Raw genomic sequence first — 15635 nt, forward strand, 5'->3', positions numbered from 1 at the left:
GACTCTTTCTCATTAGGATGCATCATTCTCAAGCTTGGAGGAAGGGAGCCTTGATCATCAACAAACTCTCCTGGCCTGCTCTTCCCTGCAGAGCCTGGTTCCCATGGGATTCTTCCAAGAATATCCCTAAAGAGGCTAAAGTGAGTTCACCTAAAGTCCATGGTCATCATCTTGCTCGCTGTCCTGCTACCTCTTCATTCAACACTGAACTCCACAATCTTGTGGTCACTACAGCCAAGGCTGCCCCCAACCTTCACATCCCACCAAGACTTCCTTGTTGGTTACTATGAGGTCAGTCAGCACACCATTCCTTGTGGGATCCTCCACCATCTGTGGCAGGAAGTTACTGGCAGTGCTTTCCAGGAACCTTCTGGACTGACCGAGTATTGCTGTGCAGCTTCTCCAGCAGATGTCAGAGAGCTTAAAAGTTCCCCACAAGAAGCAAGGCCTGTGACTGTGAGACTTGCTGCTAATTGCCTGTAGAAGGCCTCATCCCTCTCCTCCTGTTCATCAGGCAGCCTGCAGCACATACCCACACCAGGGTTGCTCTTTCCACTCTGCTCTTTTATCCTGACCCATAAGCTCTTGACTCCCTCATCATGCTCACTAAGACAGAGCTGAATACATTCCCTTTCTCCCATAACACATCATATTTGCTATTAAATTAAAGGATAGTACATTGATTATTGTAAGTAAATAACACTCGCTCCAAAACATCATAGTATTCATCCTGCCAATGTGTAAGTTCTGTCTTTTTTAAGAGGGACTGAAGAGATAACAAGTGTGAATTTTTAAGTTTAGCACTATAAATATGTCAGTGATTAAAAAAAAGTATCTGACAGTAATGCTAAGTAAGTGAAGGTTTTTTTCCAGGGGACTAAACTGAAAAAATACCTGACTCTCCATACAACTGTTTGACAAAGCACTACAAAGGCTCTCAAAAACTAGCAATTCTTAAGTTAGATCTCTGCACTTACAAGCAGTATTTCTATGTTTTGCTAGAGTATCCATGTGGGAAAAACTGATTTACTTGCCCCTCCCACAAACACAATTCATTTTACATTTCAAGATAAAATTTAGGTCTATAATCCTGATTTACTTAACATGCTATCAGATGAGAGTAAGCTGAAATATCATACAGTAAATTAGGCATGGCTCTGTTCTCAGGCCATGTTGAATATGAGTATTTGGGTTTTTTCTGGCAAATAAAATGTAATGTGGGATATTCAGAAGAAACAAATGAGAAATTCCCCCTCCATAGGAACCTTCAGTCATCCACATGAGGGTTCAAACGTACAAACCTGATATTGTTACCTGCAATTATTTTAAAAGTATTACCATACAGTAAGTCCCTCTACATTAAAAGTATTTTAATGCAATTATTTTCCATCTTTTTAGATTTGCCATAATAATTAAGTTAATTTAGAAAAAATGTCTTGCCAAGAGCTTTTGTTTTTGCTTCATTCATTTGCAACACCATTTGATAAGCAGTGGTTATGCAACAAAAACTAACTGCTCGAGGCCAACCTCCTTAATAGACAAAAGGTGAAAGAAACAGTTGTGCAGGCTCAATGAAAGAACTGAATTTCTGTGGCAGCTTTCAGAGTTGGTGCAGTTGGCAAGACCTGAGGGACAGATGGCTGTCTACTCAGACACAAATATCAAGTACGCCCCAATCAACCTAAAAAACCCCAAACCAACAAAAACCAGCTGAAACACCTCATTCAACACTGTTTCACAAATGCAAGAAATCTAATAAGGAAAGCTGAAAGAACTTCAAAAGATATTCACATGACTGACAGAACTACAGAAAATTTTCATACCTGGACATGAAGGATATGCTTGTTACTGAACATTAGGGTATTTAATAAACCTACAAAGTCCAAGGTGGTAGTTAATAGGCCTGTTCAAGGCAGGAAGAACACAGAAAGATATTTTCCCTTGGAAAGAAAGGGAGAGGATGAAGAGAAGTTTCAATTTTTCCCTGAAGGGTTTTTGAAGATTGCTGTCTGAAGCGGCTGGACCATACACTGACAATGCCTTCAGGGACTATGTAGAGATAGGCACAAGTTAAAACACAATATTCATGCAATACTCCCTGAGCTCTCATTCTGCTTAAAGACTTTAGAAACAAAATCAAACTTTATTCCACAAACTTCTAGAAATGCCCAAATTCTACACTGAGATATTATCAGTAAAATAATAAACCTTAGTAAAATACATCTATCAAACTTCAGAGTTTTGACAGCAGTTTTACATACTAACTCTTTATGCCAATTTTGTCATTTTTAAATAATGCTTAGACAGATCACCCAGTCATCTCCAATTCTTGATACAAAGAAGAGTCTTTCCATGTGTTCAAAAATAATGAGTTGTTTGGCTGTGACAAGAAAGACCTTTTCCTCTAAAGCCTCCCTGCATCAAAATAACTTAACACATTTTGGTCTTATACTCTGGGTTTTTTGTTTAGTTTTTCTTTAATTTTATTCCCTTCAGAAGAGGACAATTCTATGAAGTGAGACTTCTATAATTGCTTGCTGGTAGCTCATTTCTGCATGCATGTTCATTTTCTAAAATAAAATATGCTATATTAATTGAATGAAAAGATTTTAAGGTGAAAGTCAAAGTTTACATTAAACAGGACTACAACTCAGTGTCTCCATCAAATCCAGCTTTGAAAGTAGTATTGGCTGCCTATCATTAGGCTGGAAGCTTCTGGCCTTACAGTACAGGCAAATTTCCAGACAGCACAGAACATTTAAGCCTTTAAAGTTTCTCGGGATGCTGGTTATCTGCTGATCTGCTGAATGGTCCTTCCCACCTGCCATGCTGACCATGGGGCACAGGGAGATGTGCAGGGCTGTGTCTCTGCCAGACCTGACTGGGCTTCTACAGTGACAGCCCTGTTTTTACTTCCAGTTTCTTTTCATTTCAGATTAACAATTTCACCGCAGTGCCAGGAACGGAGCTAGCAGCAATGGAGCCAGCTAGCAAACCTCTTCAAAAAGGTAAACTGCTTAATGATATTACTTAAAAATTCAGTGTCACACACAATCCTGTTTGAAAAACCTAGTGGTCTTCCTGCATTATATCAGAATAAATATCTATGTATCCTTTTTAATGTAGTAGGAATCTTCCTTCAAACCTACGTAAAAATTTTTAGAGTTATTACAGAGACAGTTTTAAAAACAATTGCTCTTAAATCATGTCAATTTTACCTTATGCTCATCAAAAAGCAAGGAAAGGAAAACCTACACTTCACAGTTGCCATCAAGTTAGTTATATATTAACAGTAAAAGGAAAAGCATGAAATTCAACTAATGAACACCAAATTATGAAGTTGCTTAATTCCAACAGAAGCCTCCAGAGCACTGTATTTTTAGAAATCTGCCATGACAGCAGTAACTAAGCACACCCTCCAGGGCTTTGTAGAATGCCATAAAACATAATTCCAGAAGGCTCTAATAAGCTACAGCATTAGAAGAGTTCTCTGATGGACATTTTAGGACATAGTAAATGCACAATCATTTTAAGATATCACCATTATTCAAGTGCCAGATGCAGAAGTAACAAAAATTGTGGACGATTCAAATAAAATTTTATTAGCATTTTCCAGGGGACTAATAGAGGGAATAAGCCTTACAGGATCAATGAACAAATGGGCATAGATGTAATCATCATATTGACAATGTTTAAATTATGCAAATTCTCAGCCTCTTGCCCTTATTGTTACAGCTCCCCCTGGATGGTTTGAAGTGAGTTAGTCACACCATACCAGCTCTGCAACAGGCCATTTCTTTATGAGTCTAGTCCTTCAGTTCAAATAAAATGTACAGGTCAGTGAAAGCCAGAAGGCTGAACATGGGAAGGGTCACAAATTGTCTCTGTTGGGAGAGTAATTACTATGCAAGAGAAATAAAAAAAGTGAGCCAGCACAGAATGGAATCACCCAGCTCATTGGGTCTGCAGACTATCAAAACGGTCAGGAAAATCCAAGGAAGAATAACTTACTAACTAACTAACTAGAAAGCTAAATGACACATCCTCAAACAAGAGGGGAAAAAAGGAGGCCTAGCATGCATATGGGAAGACTACTCTAACTTAGTCAGCACACTCGGGTCCTGCCTACATATTACAGAGCAATAGAATGGTAAGGGTTGGAAGGGATCTTAAAGACCATCCAGTCCCAATTACCTCTGCCGTGGGCAGGGACACATTCCACTACACCACACAGCCCAAGGCCTTATAATGGCATTAAAAGAAAGACCTCTTCAGCCATCAGAATTTTACTTTTCCTGGAAAGGAACAATTTATTGCATTTTCTGCAACCTAACAGAATTAAATAGTAAGCACACATATGTCTAACTTACTGAATGAGAAAAATGTCTAAATAAGTAATTCCTAGCATAAGTCACACACATTAGTTCTGACTTCTGGTTCTGCAAAGGTACTTTTCTGGTTTAGAGGACAATTCTTTAACCATACTATCTACTACCTAAAATTAATAAAATTACATATATGAAAAAGATAGTGCTAAGCTTTCTAAATGTATTACAGCAAAGCTTCAGATCATGATAAACCCTAAGACATTTTATGCCCACAAGTCCTTTTTTTTTCAATAAATAGACAAAGAATTTTTAAAAACACACTGAATACAGCTCTTCAATGGATAATGGGAAAATATTACACCGCAAAAATAAACTGTTCTATTGAAAGCATTAAGCCATGGATTCCAAAGGTGTTGCACATGTACCTCTAGGAATAGCTCATCACTGCTGAGAGGCAAAAAAACCCAAATCAGTGAGACCTTGCATTCAGAACTATCAAAGGCTGAAAACTGCAATAGAGACCTGAGGTGTGTGAGGAGCTCTGCTGGGAGCTGATGCTGCACCATCTACTGAGGACATTTCTGCAAAGCAATGCCAAAAGCTTGCTCCACAGAACTGGGTCCCACAGGCTCTCCCTGCTGATGCAAAGCACCATCTGGGACACAAGACTTGTCCAGTGTCTACAGCAGCATCACCCAACTTCAAGCACCATCAGGCTTGCTACTCCTCACTGCAATCTGTGATCTCCAGGGATTTGTACCTCAGTGCAGGATTGGTTACTTTTAGCCAGCCACTGCTGAGCACTTGTACTTAACTGCAGTCCAGGATCAACCTCCAAACCATGTGGAAATACCCCAACAACTGAGTCAATGGGATGAAGGAGGAGGCTGCTCACACTGGAACAATGAGGACAGCAGAAGTTTCCTGAGCTTCAGTCAGTGGTCTCAAGCAGACTTATTCAGCCACTTTCCAGTCACAGTATTTAAGGAGGAAAAATATATCTAAAAGGATAGAAATAGACCAAGCTGCATCTTGAAAGAACTTTCTGATGGTTAAAACTAAATTTTTTTGTGTGCATTCTAAATAAACAAGGTTCTGTTCTTTTACTTATGTTGTCAGATATCTTCAGGAGGCTTCAAGCCAGATTACTCACAATATGAATTTTTTTTTTCATTAACTATTTTCAAACAATGTGCTTTCCTAACATAAGCATTTCCTAATACAGTATTCCCTTCATTTTTTTTACTAAAATAAATTCTTTCACTTTTCATATTTCAATGCTCATTAGTACAAACAATTTAATACATATGAAGTCACTTGATTTCAACAAGTTCATTCCTGGCTGGGGGGTGAGGTTTGTTGGGTTTTCTCTTTTTTTTTTTTTTTTTTCCAAACTAGCTGGCAAATGTGAGTCAGGATGTACCCAGTGCAAATTCTCTGCTTGGTTCAATATATGAGTCATGGGAAGCAAAAATCCCTCCTTTTACCAGCCCTAGGGCAGGGATTTAAGGAATGAAACATCAATTAATCTTTTCTGCCTTAACTAACAGTGGCCCAATGCAAGGCTTAGTGGGAGAAAAACATTGCCAGCAACTCTCAAGTCTCTTGGTCATGAGTATGATCCTGCTCTAAAAACATTCTGTTCCATCTCCATTGCAGCTCAAGGTGACACCATTTTCCTCTTAGCTGGAAGAGCAGCTCTAACAGTTTTGGCTGTTAAACTTTCCCTTGCAAAAGCCTCAGAACACAAAAGATTAACCCACAAGAGAGCAACAATATGAGAAATGAGACAAATAACAACACAGTAAAATTATTAGTTTTAAATGTAACAGTGAAATTAACACCACCACACTGAGGAAAGAAACTAACTAATTGTTCTCCCAAGCTAGTGGACTACAGTGCTAACAGTACTGTCAATAGTTACACTAACAAACACAACATCGTTGAAGTGCTTGATATTTCAGGTCAGATTCAAGTGTTTTGCCCAAGACAGAGATGAAAAAATGAAAGAAAATCTAAGCCGAATCTGTTTATAAGGCTACATGAGAAAGATTTCTCTTTTCCTCACTCACAACTGTTATACCAAGAATAAATATCTTGTTTTGTCAAACTATAACTGATCACAGGTAACTCGAGGCTTCTAAATCCAACAGACAGAAAAATGTTAGAAGAAGATCACATCATTTCACCTTTTCTTAGGGAAGGAAGACTAATCCCCCAGTAAAGCTTCAAAAGTTCCCTTTACAAGCAAGGCTGCATTAAAATTTTCTCCACTTATGAACATTGTTAAAACATTATTTCTCAGTCCACACCCTTGCTCTTCTTTCACTACCTCACACCTGTACCCAACCTAAGCAAATGCAACTTCCACATGCAAACAAACCAAATGTGTGTATAAACCCATCTCCCTAAAAGGCAGCTGCCAACATATTTCACTTTTTCAGTGGTCCTCTTCACAGATGCATAAGCATAACCAAGAGGGGAAGAATAAGCACCTGACAGAAGGCACAAACCTTTAGGAGCAACCACACCACTGCAAAACAAATCAATACAAAATCCAAAGGGACCTACTTAGCAATTCTCACTGTGGGAGCTATTGGAGGAAATAGTTCTAGCAGATGCTACACAAAATAAAGACATTTGCTATCCTTGCTTTTCAGAAAAACAGGAAGAGGCCCAAGCAGTAACTTGGGGTTAGAGGGCACCACCAAGATACTAATTAGATCAGCACAAGATCTGCCTCATATATAAGTCAGGGATTAGTGCCCCTCTCCAAACACCTGCCTCCACAAAAGCAAGCCAAAAGATGGGGTCAGGCAGGGAAGCTGTCAAAAGAAACTTTAGCATTGTTTTTAACTGTGGTATCTCTGCACACTGATCATGTAATGAATCCTCCCTGGAAAAAGTCTGGTGTATACAGCACCCCTGTGAAGTGCAGCTTAAAACATCCAGACAAAACTGGCTTGATCTTCATTATGAATACCAAGCCAGACTTCTTTGCTTCTGCATCTCCAAGATGGGATGTGGCTTAATAATCACTAAAAAATCTGAAACAAAAAAAAAAAGTTTCAAAAACAGCTCCTTAAACAGCCTACCACAATCTCAAGTTCTGTAAAATGCAGAATGCCATGAGCAACCTGGCTGTAACATTCTGAAGTATCAACATATGCAGGCAAAAGGTCCTGCAGCAGGCCCAACTTGTCAAACATAAGCCTCAGTGCTGTGAATTAGCAGGGGAATTTACATCATGAAGCAGCCTGTTCTGTTCTTCCACATTATTTCCAAATGACAATTTAGCACTTGGGATCCCTCCTTTCCCTTGACTATTTACCCATGCCCTCAGGAAACAAAGATAATGCCTCCTGGGAAAAAGCCTTAATTGCAGCATGAACTGAACTGCTGGATTTTGAAAGATGCTTTAAGTAGGGCAGCCTGATTCTGGCTTTTAACTGCTGCACAAAGAGACCGACTGATGCAGTTAACAATCAATGTGGACAACACACAGGGAGCAAACACATCTCTCAGCACACCACGAGCTCTGTATGGGAATGATCAAAGACAAGCAACATGCAACAGAAATGGTACAATAGCTGACTCTTTTCCTCTGCTTTGTATGTTCTGACAAGAAGCTTTGTGATAGTCAGTGACTAGATTTAGAAGTCCTTAAGAAAATCCGTATGTGTGCACACCAAGAAGAGTACAAACACCAAAAGAGCTAATTTGAACTCACAGACAGAACCTGTTATCATCTTGTAAAAATGTTCAGAGAGCTTTTCATTGAAAATGCCACCTTTCCACTGTGTCAATAGAGAAGTTATTTTCAGCTAGTGAAAATGCTTTTCTCTGAAATGCTGAAACATTTCCAGTCTCATCAGAAAAGCAAGGTAATGAAGAGAAGTACTTTTGAAGAACTCATACCATCATCTAAAGAGAGCTCTCATACCAACAAGCCCAAATGTCAGGGGCAGGGCTTGGTTTGCAAGTAAGGTTCTGGTAATAAAACTATTTCTGGAACAGTTTTGTATTGCAGAATTGTTCATATCAGAACATAGAAATAGCATCACAAGTCAATAACTACATGCCTATTACACTTTCATAATAATAGATGTGTTTGTTTAAGTGAAAGTACATTTAAAGCAGTTCAGCATATTTTTGTAGGCAATTCCTGGATATTTACCATGGAGCACATTAGGCAGATTCTGCAAGACATTCCAAGGAAGACAGATATTCATCAGGGTATGCCAGAGACCTGCTTGACCAATTATGTTCAAAATTCACAATGGGACTAGGCCCAAGGGCAAGGACAACAAATACAACTCCTCCTTTCAGCTACTTGGCTATAATATGGAGCATGAGCAACAACAAAAAGGATCCAAGAGCAAATCATTTGCATTCGACAAAACAGTGGCACCAGGGAGTTTGGTGAACAAAACAGGAGTTTTGGAATGCATTTGTTCAGTTTTTCAGTTGGCAATTTATGTGCTGGCAGAGTAAGCAGCCTTGTCTAAAACTAGTGTGAATGTACTAATAAGTTGAGTAATTTTACTGGGAAGTTCAGTTCCAACTCAGTGCAGAGTTAAACTAATCTGTTTCAGACAAATGAAACTCCATGGAATAAGAGCCAGTGCATTGTTACTACCAGTCTATAAAAATTAATTTAAGTCCAGTTGTGCCAGGTTAAGTCCATGCCTGAAAACAGTAAAACCATATTCAGCTAAGTCAAACTCTCTTTTCAATTCAAGATGGGGGAAAAAAAGCATTTTTCTTTTGATTATTTTGATATAACTGTATAAATACAAAGAAATAGCTGAAGTTGACAACACTGTACATAAGACAGCAATGCCTGAGATTCATTCAGAGCTATGCCTGAAGAAAATAATGGCTATAAAAATGTTCAGATGCTACCAGTAAATCTGCATTAATTCAAATGATTCTTTGAAGAAAGAACATAATGCTGAGTAATCACAGGAAGAGTTGGCAGTGCTGCAGTACAATCCCACCACATGGTCTCAAAAAGCTCATTTGTTCATCTTGTTACCATATACTCCCATTGCAGATAAACTGATGAATAGATGCTTTCCCACTCCCATTAGAAGCAGAAAGAAAGACAGTTCCCAAAAAGTAGGAGAGAACCAGATGCACAGAACAGCAATGCTGCAATGAAACATGCCCTGCTCTTCTGAAGAGGAGCCTCTCCTCCCCCTGTCCTCTGCCCTGGCGAGGCCTCCTCAGAGTGCTCTGCCCTGTTCTGGGGCGCTCAGCTCAAGAAAGACAAGCAGCTGCTGGAGAGGGTCCAGCAGAGAGCTGTGGAGATAAAGAGGGACTGGAATATCTCTCTTGTGAGGAAAGGCTGAGGGAGATGGACCAGTGCAGCCTGAAGAGATGACTTCACAGAGGACAGGGGACCTTATCAATGCAAATACCTTAAGGGCAGGTGTCCAGAGGATGTAGCCCAACTCTTTACAATGCAGGCCAGCAAAAATACAAGGGGCAACCGGCACAAACACAAAGTTTTATGTAAGTAAGAGAAAAAACTTCTTTCCTTTGAGGGTGACAGAGCACTAGAACAGACTGCCCAGGGAGGTCACTGACCCTTTTCTGGAGATACTCCAGATACACCTGCACATTATCATGTGCAACCTGCTCCAGGTGAACCTGCTTTAGCAGGGAATTGGACTAGATCTCCAGAGGTCCCTTCTAACCCCAACCATTCCTTGATTCTGTGATTCATGACCAATTTGCTCTTTTCTCCTGCTAAAAGTGCAGTATGGGATTACAGAAGTGCTCACAAATTAAGCCACCAATAAAAGCAGATGAAAACACAATGGCCTAAGTAGAAACCATTGCCTCATCTACTCAGGTTATGCATTCCAGCTGTCATCACTTTGATTACCTCATGATAGCCTATCTTATAGAAAAGACACAAAAGCATGCTACCTTTGAGTCCTTAAATGATGCTTTGCATCATGACTAGCATGCTTTCAGCAGCAAGTAGACAAGAAGTTTTCTCAAGCTCCAATAAGAACCTCCAGTTTTCCTGAGGTAACAGTAAGATAATGACAATGCCCTACTATGAGTGACAGATAATTCCTACAGTAAAATCTGTGTGTGTGATATGTACATGTGTACACGTGAGAGATATAAACAAAAATGACAAGGGGGTATAAGAAAAAGCAAAACCATTCAGATAAACAAGTATTTTTCATAGAATAGATTTACCTGAGACTCTAACTCCTCCAATTTACGCTTCCTGGCATGAAGAGCTTTACTTGGGAAAGCCCAGAAATAATTGGAAGTTCCAATTCTATCAGTGTCCACCATGCCATCATCAACAAGGCTCTGCAGAATCTCTTTCACTGACATCGAGGCTAAGAAAAGCAAAAATGTAAAATCAGAACTGCATAGCAGCTGGACTATGGAGAATTATGAATACCACAAAGTACCACCTACAATCATCTGTATTGCCCTCCAGTGTCAGCTAGCTGGAAGATTTCTCACGGACAACATGCTCAAAGCTTCACTCGAAGGGATGAATCTCTCTGAAACCAGCAGTTTGCTCCAAAATGCTGCTATTCTGCACATCTGCTACCAGATGTTTGCAAAACACTGCTCAGAAGTATTGCACAAAACACATGCATGTTACACTACAATACCATAATAAATCCATGAGAGGCACATGAGAAGTTGTCCTGCAGTCTTAATTCTAACTTGGATTAATTTATGTTTCTTGACTGGGAGTGTAATTACATTTCACTTTGTAATGGAATGTATGTAGCAGCATACATCTCACAGCAGCAGAGGCACTAAACCATCTGTCCATAGACTCAGGAAGGACAGATTCTGATTTTCATTATATTCACTTCCAATACAAAACATCATTTACACTCACAAGCATCAACATTTCTGAACATAACTGATAATTTCCTTTCAAACCTATGGTATAATTCACCATTTTAAAAAATGGTACCTGTTCAACAAAGCTAAGTAGTTATGTTATCCTCAGGTGTAGCAGATATAAAGACTTTTGAGCTCAATCACAGGTTTTGGTACCTGATGTTCAATTTCAAGATTAGAGGGGGTCCCATATCTTTTGGAAGCTATAGGCTGGATGTCAGGATGGGAGCAGGTTAGTAATTTTTCTTTTCAGAGTAACTGGGGCTTGGGTTGTGTGGCTAAATGCCTTCATATGCAGAGACAGGATGAATTTGGACTATTCAAAGGTGTTAATGGCTTTAGAAACTCTAAACTCAATTTTACTGCAAATTACGACTAAACACATGCACTGACATACCAACCAAGAGAGCACCACATCTCTTCAGAAGCCCACGAATGCCTCTGTTGGCTGCTGACACAACTGAAAAACTCTGCTTTGTGATATTCACATCTGCAGTTCTCTCAGCAAGTTCATTTACTCTTGCAGTGCCACCAAGATAAGCTGAGAAGGCCAGTGGTAACTACATAAACATTAAGCTTTGCCTCCCTTCTGTCAATGAGCACAGAAGGAAAATGAATAAGGCACATACACAACAATCCAAGAGCACAGATAAATCCTCTTGGACCTAATCCTAAACCAATGGATCTCATCAGGAAGGCTTTTATAGAAAAGACAAGCCCCTTCCATCTATTGCTCTCCAGCCACTTCTGGAGGAGAAAAGCTCAAGAGCACACTGCCCATGTATATTTGGACTAGGATTTTAAACATTTGTGATATTACAGGCAGATATTTAATACTTGAGTGCAAGCAATGATTTCATACACTGAAAGTCACTGCAAGTCAGACAGCTCAGAGCCTAAGCAAGCCCCCCTCCCATGTCACTTTTAACACTACAGCCCTGCCACTGACCAGTCTCCCATTCTAGCTGTATTTTCCATTATTAAAATCACAAACCTAAGATTGTAGCCAGGAAAATTTACACTGCAGGACCCGTCTCAAAAATGATTTCTTGCTCAAGAGAAATAACTTTTATAGACACTTACTAATCCCTTTTTCTTTTGGAGCAATCTTCTCTAGATCCTTCAACTGGAAGACATCTTTCTGTGCAAAACATAAAAGACATTTCAGTTCCAAATGACAGCATCATCTAAGCCTGAGTGTTTTTTACACTAAATCAATGCCAACAAAAGCAAGTACGAAATACATTGTATGTTTTGGTTTTGCTTGGGAAATAGCCTGCATATCCCTCAATAGAACTGGAACATTCTGAGAATTAAATAATAAGAAAAAAACTATTATTGTAACAAGCCCTTCTCTTTCCTCTGGTGATCTGAAGCCATCATATTTCATTTCAAATTAGACTATAAAGCCCTTAAATAAGGCTTTAGAAAGAATAATAGAAAGGTTAGACTGTCAGCACAGAGACACCACATTGCTCCAGTACTCAAGCGTCACAGTATTTTTTCTAAAAGGTAAAACATGGTGCATTACATGTGCCACCAATACAACTGTAGGTCAGCTTTTGGATCTCCAGGTTTCCTCTCCCCAGGGACCCTTTCCAACTCTGCTCTCAGTTTTTCTAAAGCTCAGATTTCTTTCTCCTCTCATAAAATGCAGTGAGATACTGCCTAATTTCCTGCTGTCCCTTCTTATGGTAACAGACTCAAAATGAGATGTCCATAAGTAGCAGATGAAGAATTTAACATCACCTGTGCATCTTTATTCCTTGTCTCCCCCTGGGGATGGCCACCTGAGCAGAAGTTAAACAAATGAAGTTTTGCCCCTGTAATTTTCACCCTGATGTCACAGGGCATCAGTGAAATGCCTGCCAGGGTAGAGTTCAGCTACATTCACAGTTAAGCTCCTTTGAGGACCTGTTTTCCCACCAATGTAAATGCAGGACAATTGCAAGTTACTTACTGTTTCAAAAAAAATCTCCATCATACGAGCCCTCTTCTCCTCAAAACTCAGACCTTTTTTCTTGGACTAGAACAGGGGAAATAACAAAAAAACTAACCAAGACATTCAGTCATCAAAATTACTATGTGCTCAGAATTCAAATCTATTTATCTGTAAGTTATATCTGACATCCTTTAAAATACCTGACCACCAAACCCAGGCTTTCAGATACACTCCTTTGCAAATAATCTCTACACTAAGCTCATCTATGAAATGGAGGGACCTACCTTTAAGTTTGGAGCCAGCCACTCACATAACCCAACCCCACTCCAGCCTCAATTCTCCCTGACACATACCAATCCCAAAACATGTATTTATACCAAACTCACACAAATGTTCAATAACTCTTCCAAAGATAAAAAGTACCTTCTGTTTGGTTTAGTTTTTTTTTTAATTGCTTTCTATCTTGTGATATGCATACAGTAGTGTGAGCTGTAGGCCATTCAGGTTTTTTTTAAGGAGTTACAGAGCATTTTGAGATATGCCCTTCTTCAAAGGTCCAAACCAACTATATAATTTCAAGGTCATATTTTAAAAACCATGCTGCTTTTATTTCTTTTCTCTCTGGTTGTGTGACCAAGCATTAAATAACTTGGGTTGAGCTCCACGCAAAAGGCAGAAATGGCTATTCACAAACTGCTATCAACAACACAAAACTGAGAAACAATCTCCTCCGGTCACTTTCAGAGGTGCTATTTGATATGCCTCTTATAAAATTAGGATGTAAAATATTTCTCAGAGAATGTAAAATATTAATAAATAGCATTTATTAATAGATTTCTCTATTAATAAATGCTATTTATTAATAGCATTTACCATAATCCTCAACAACCCAAAAGCAGCAGCCACAACTGGAATCTGAAGTTTCCCCTTGCCCCACTCTGATTCACACACTGTGTGCAGCTACAAAAAAGGGAAAGGGGGATGGAAAGGGCCAAATAGGATGCTGGCAGAAAAAGGTCTCATTTTAAAAAACAAACAAAAGGCATATTGTCACCTATAAATCAGTGGAAGTCAGTAGTCTAACAAGAAGATACTTTGAGAAAGACATGGTTATGTTTCCAAGTTTCCAACAAAAAAGAGTCAACACTATTTTTACTTTTTAATAGCAGTTTCTTTTTAAAAAAGAACACGATGAGGCAGCACATAACACTTAAAAACATACACCAAAAGCAAAATGGCCAGATTGACTTCTTTTTAAAAAACAAACATAAAAGCTAGCTTATGCAGCTGCAGTAATACATAGACAGAAGCAGAAGCAATTCAATATTATATGTCACAAAGAGCACCATTATTATTTTTTTAGGTTACCTCTTTCAGCCATCGATACCCTAGGTCAGCACTGCTGCCTCCTGCGATGTCAGTATATCGCAGGATGCGAACCTGGAGCTGCCGTGAACATTTCAGCAGGAGCATGAACAGAAAGCAGACGGGTTTAACTTCCACCTCCTGCTTTCTCCAAGAGCCCTGAAGGCGCCGGGAGCAGCAGCAGGAACCGAACCCGTAGGCGCACGACGCGCAATGGAAGCGGCGCTTCTGGAGCCACGTGCTTGCAGCTACGCCCCGAGGGCGTCAAGTTTCACACGGCCACTCCGGCAAACAGAGCAAAACAACGAAGCCAAGAGCACTCTCCGTGGAGGTTATTGACTTTCACGTTCCCACCTCACTGGCAGGCATTCCCACCACAAATATTAACCACACCACGGGCATCCCTTTCGCTGCCGCGGGCAGACGGAGGAATGCGGCGCTGCGAGCGCACCTGCGATCCGCTCTGCCCTCTCCCCCCTCCCCACAGCCGCAGCCAGAGGCTCAGCCTGGCCACACCTGGGCTCCCGTGTCTCGGGGGGAAGCAGCGGGCACCGTACCCACCCCGAGCCACAGCCACGGGGCTATGGCCGCTCCTCCGGGTGCCTGCTCGTTTGCATCGCTCTTCAACAACCCAAAGGCACGGCCCACGCCGTGCTGACCTGCACCCCCAGGCACCGTGGGGCCTCCCCGGAGCGGGAGCCCCGCTCCCCTCAGAGCCACCGAGGCGGGGGGACAGCGAGGCGCGGGCACGGTCACTCGCCATCACCGCGGGCGCGGCTCCACCCGCAGCCTTTGCAGCCGCCCGGGAAGGAAAGCGGGGCGAGACGGAGGGCGGGCGGCCCCGCTTACCATGTCGCGGGCGGGCGGCGCGGTTTGATTCCGGCGCCACCGGGCGGGAAGAGGCCGGCGGGAGGAAAGGAGGGAGGGAGGCCGCGAGGCCGCGTGCGCAGCGCCGCCTGCCGCCCGGCCCGGCCCCGCTCGGCCCCGCCCGGCACGGCACGGCCCGGCCCGGCCCGCGGCCCTCACCGCCCTCACGGCGGGAGCGGGGTGACCGTGCACGGCACCGTGGTTTCGGCTGCTGTGTGCGTGGCTTTTTTTTTTTTTTT

The 15635-nt window shown here is 41.2% G+C and overlaps 1 protein-coding gene across 1 annotated transcript in view; it reads right to left on the bottom strand.

Moving 5' to 3' along the window:
* MND1 (meiotic nuclear divisions 1) overlaps positions 1-15423 on the bottom strand; it is a 41208-nt gene extending 25785 nt beyond the window's left edge. The window contains exons 1-4 of the mRNA XM_054295830.1: positions 15379-15423; positions 13183-13248; positions 12306-12363; positions 10548-10696 (exon numbers count right to left, since the gene is read on the bottom strand). Of these exons, the coding sequence (XP_054151805.1) occupies positions 10548-10696; positions 12306-12363; positions 13183-13248; positions 15379-15381 (276 nt within the window). The 5' untranslated portion in view covers positions 15382-15423. The remainder of the gene's footprint in view (positions 1-10547; positions 10697-12305; positions 12364-13182; positions 13249-15378) is intronic.
* Between the last annotated feature and the right edge of the window lie 212 nt (positions 15424-15635).

The sequence above is a fragment of the Melozone crissalis genome, unplaced genomic scaffold (assembly GCF_028551555.1).
Source record: "Melozone crissalis strain CALT ecotype California unplaced genomic scaffold, PUWL_Pcris_2 ptg000006l_1, whole genome shotgun sequence".
Classification (NCBI taxonomy): Eukaryota; Metazoa; Chordata; class Aves; order Passeriformes; family Passerellidae; genus Melozone; species Melozone crissalis.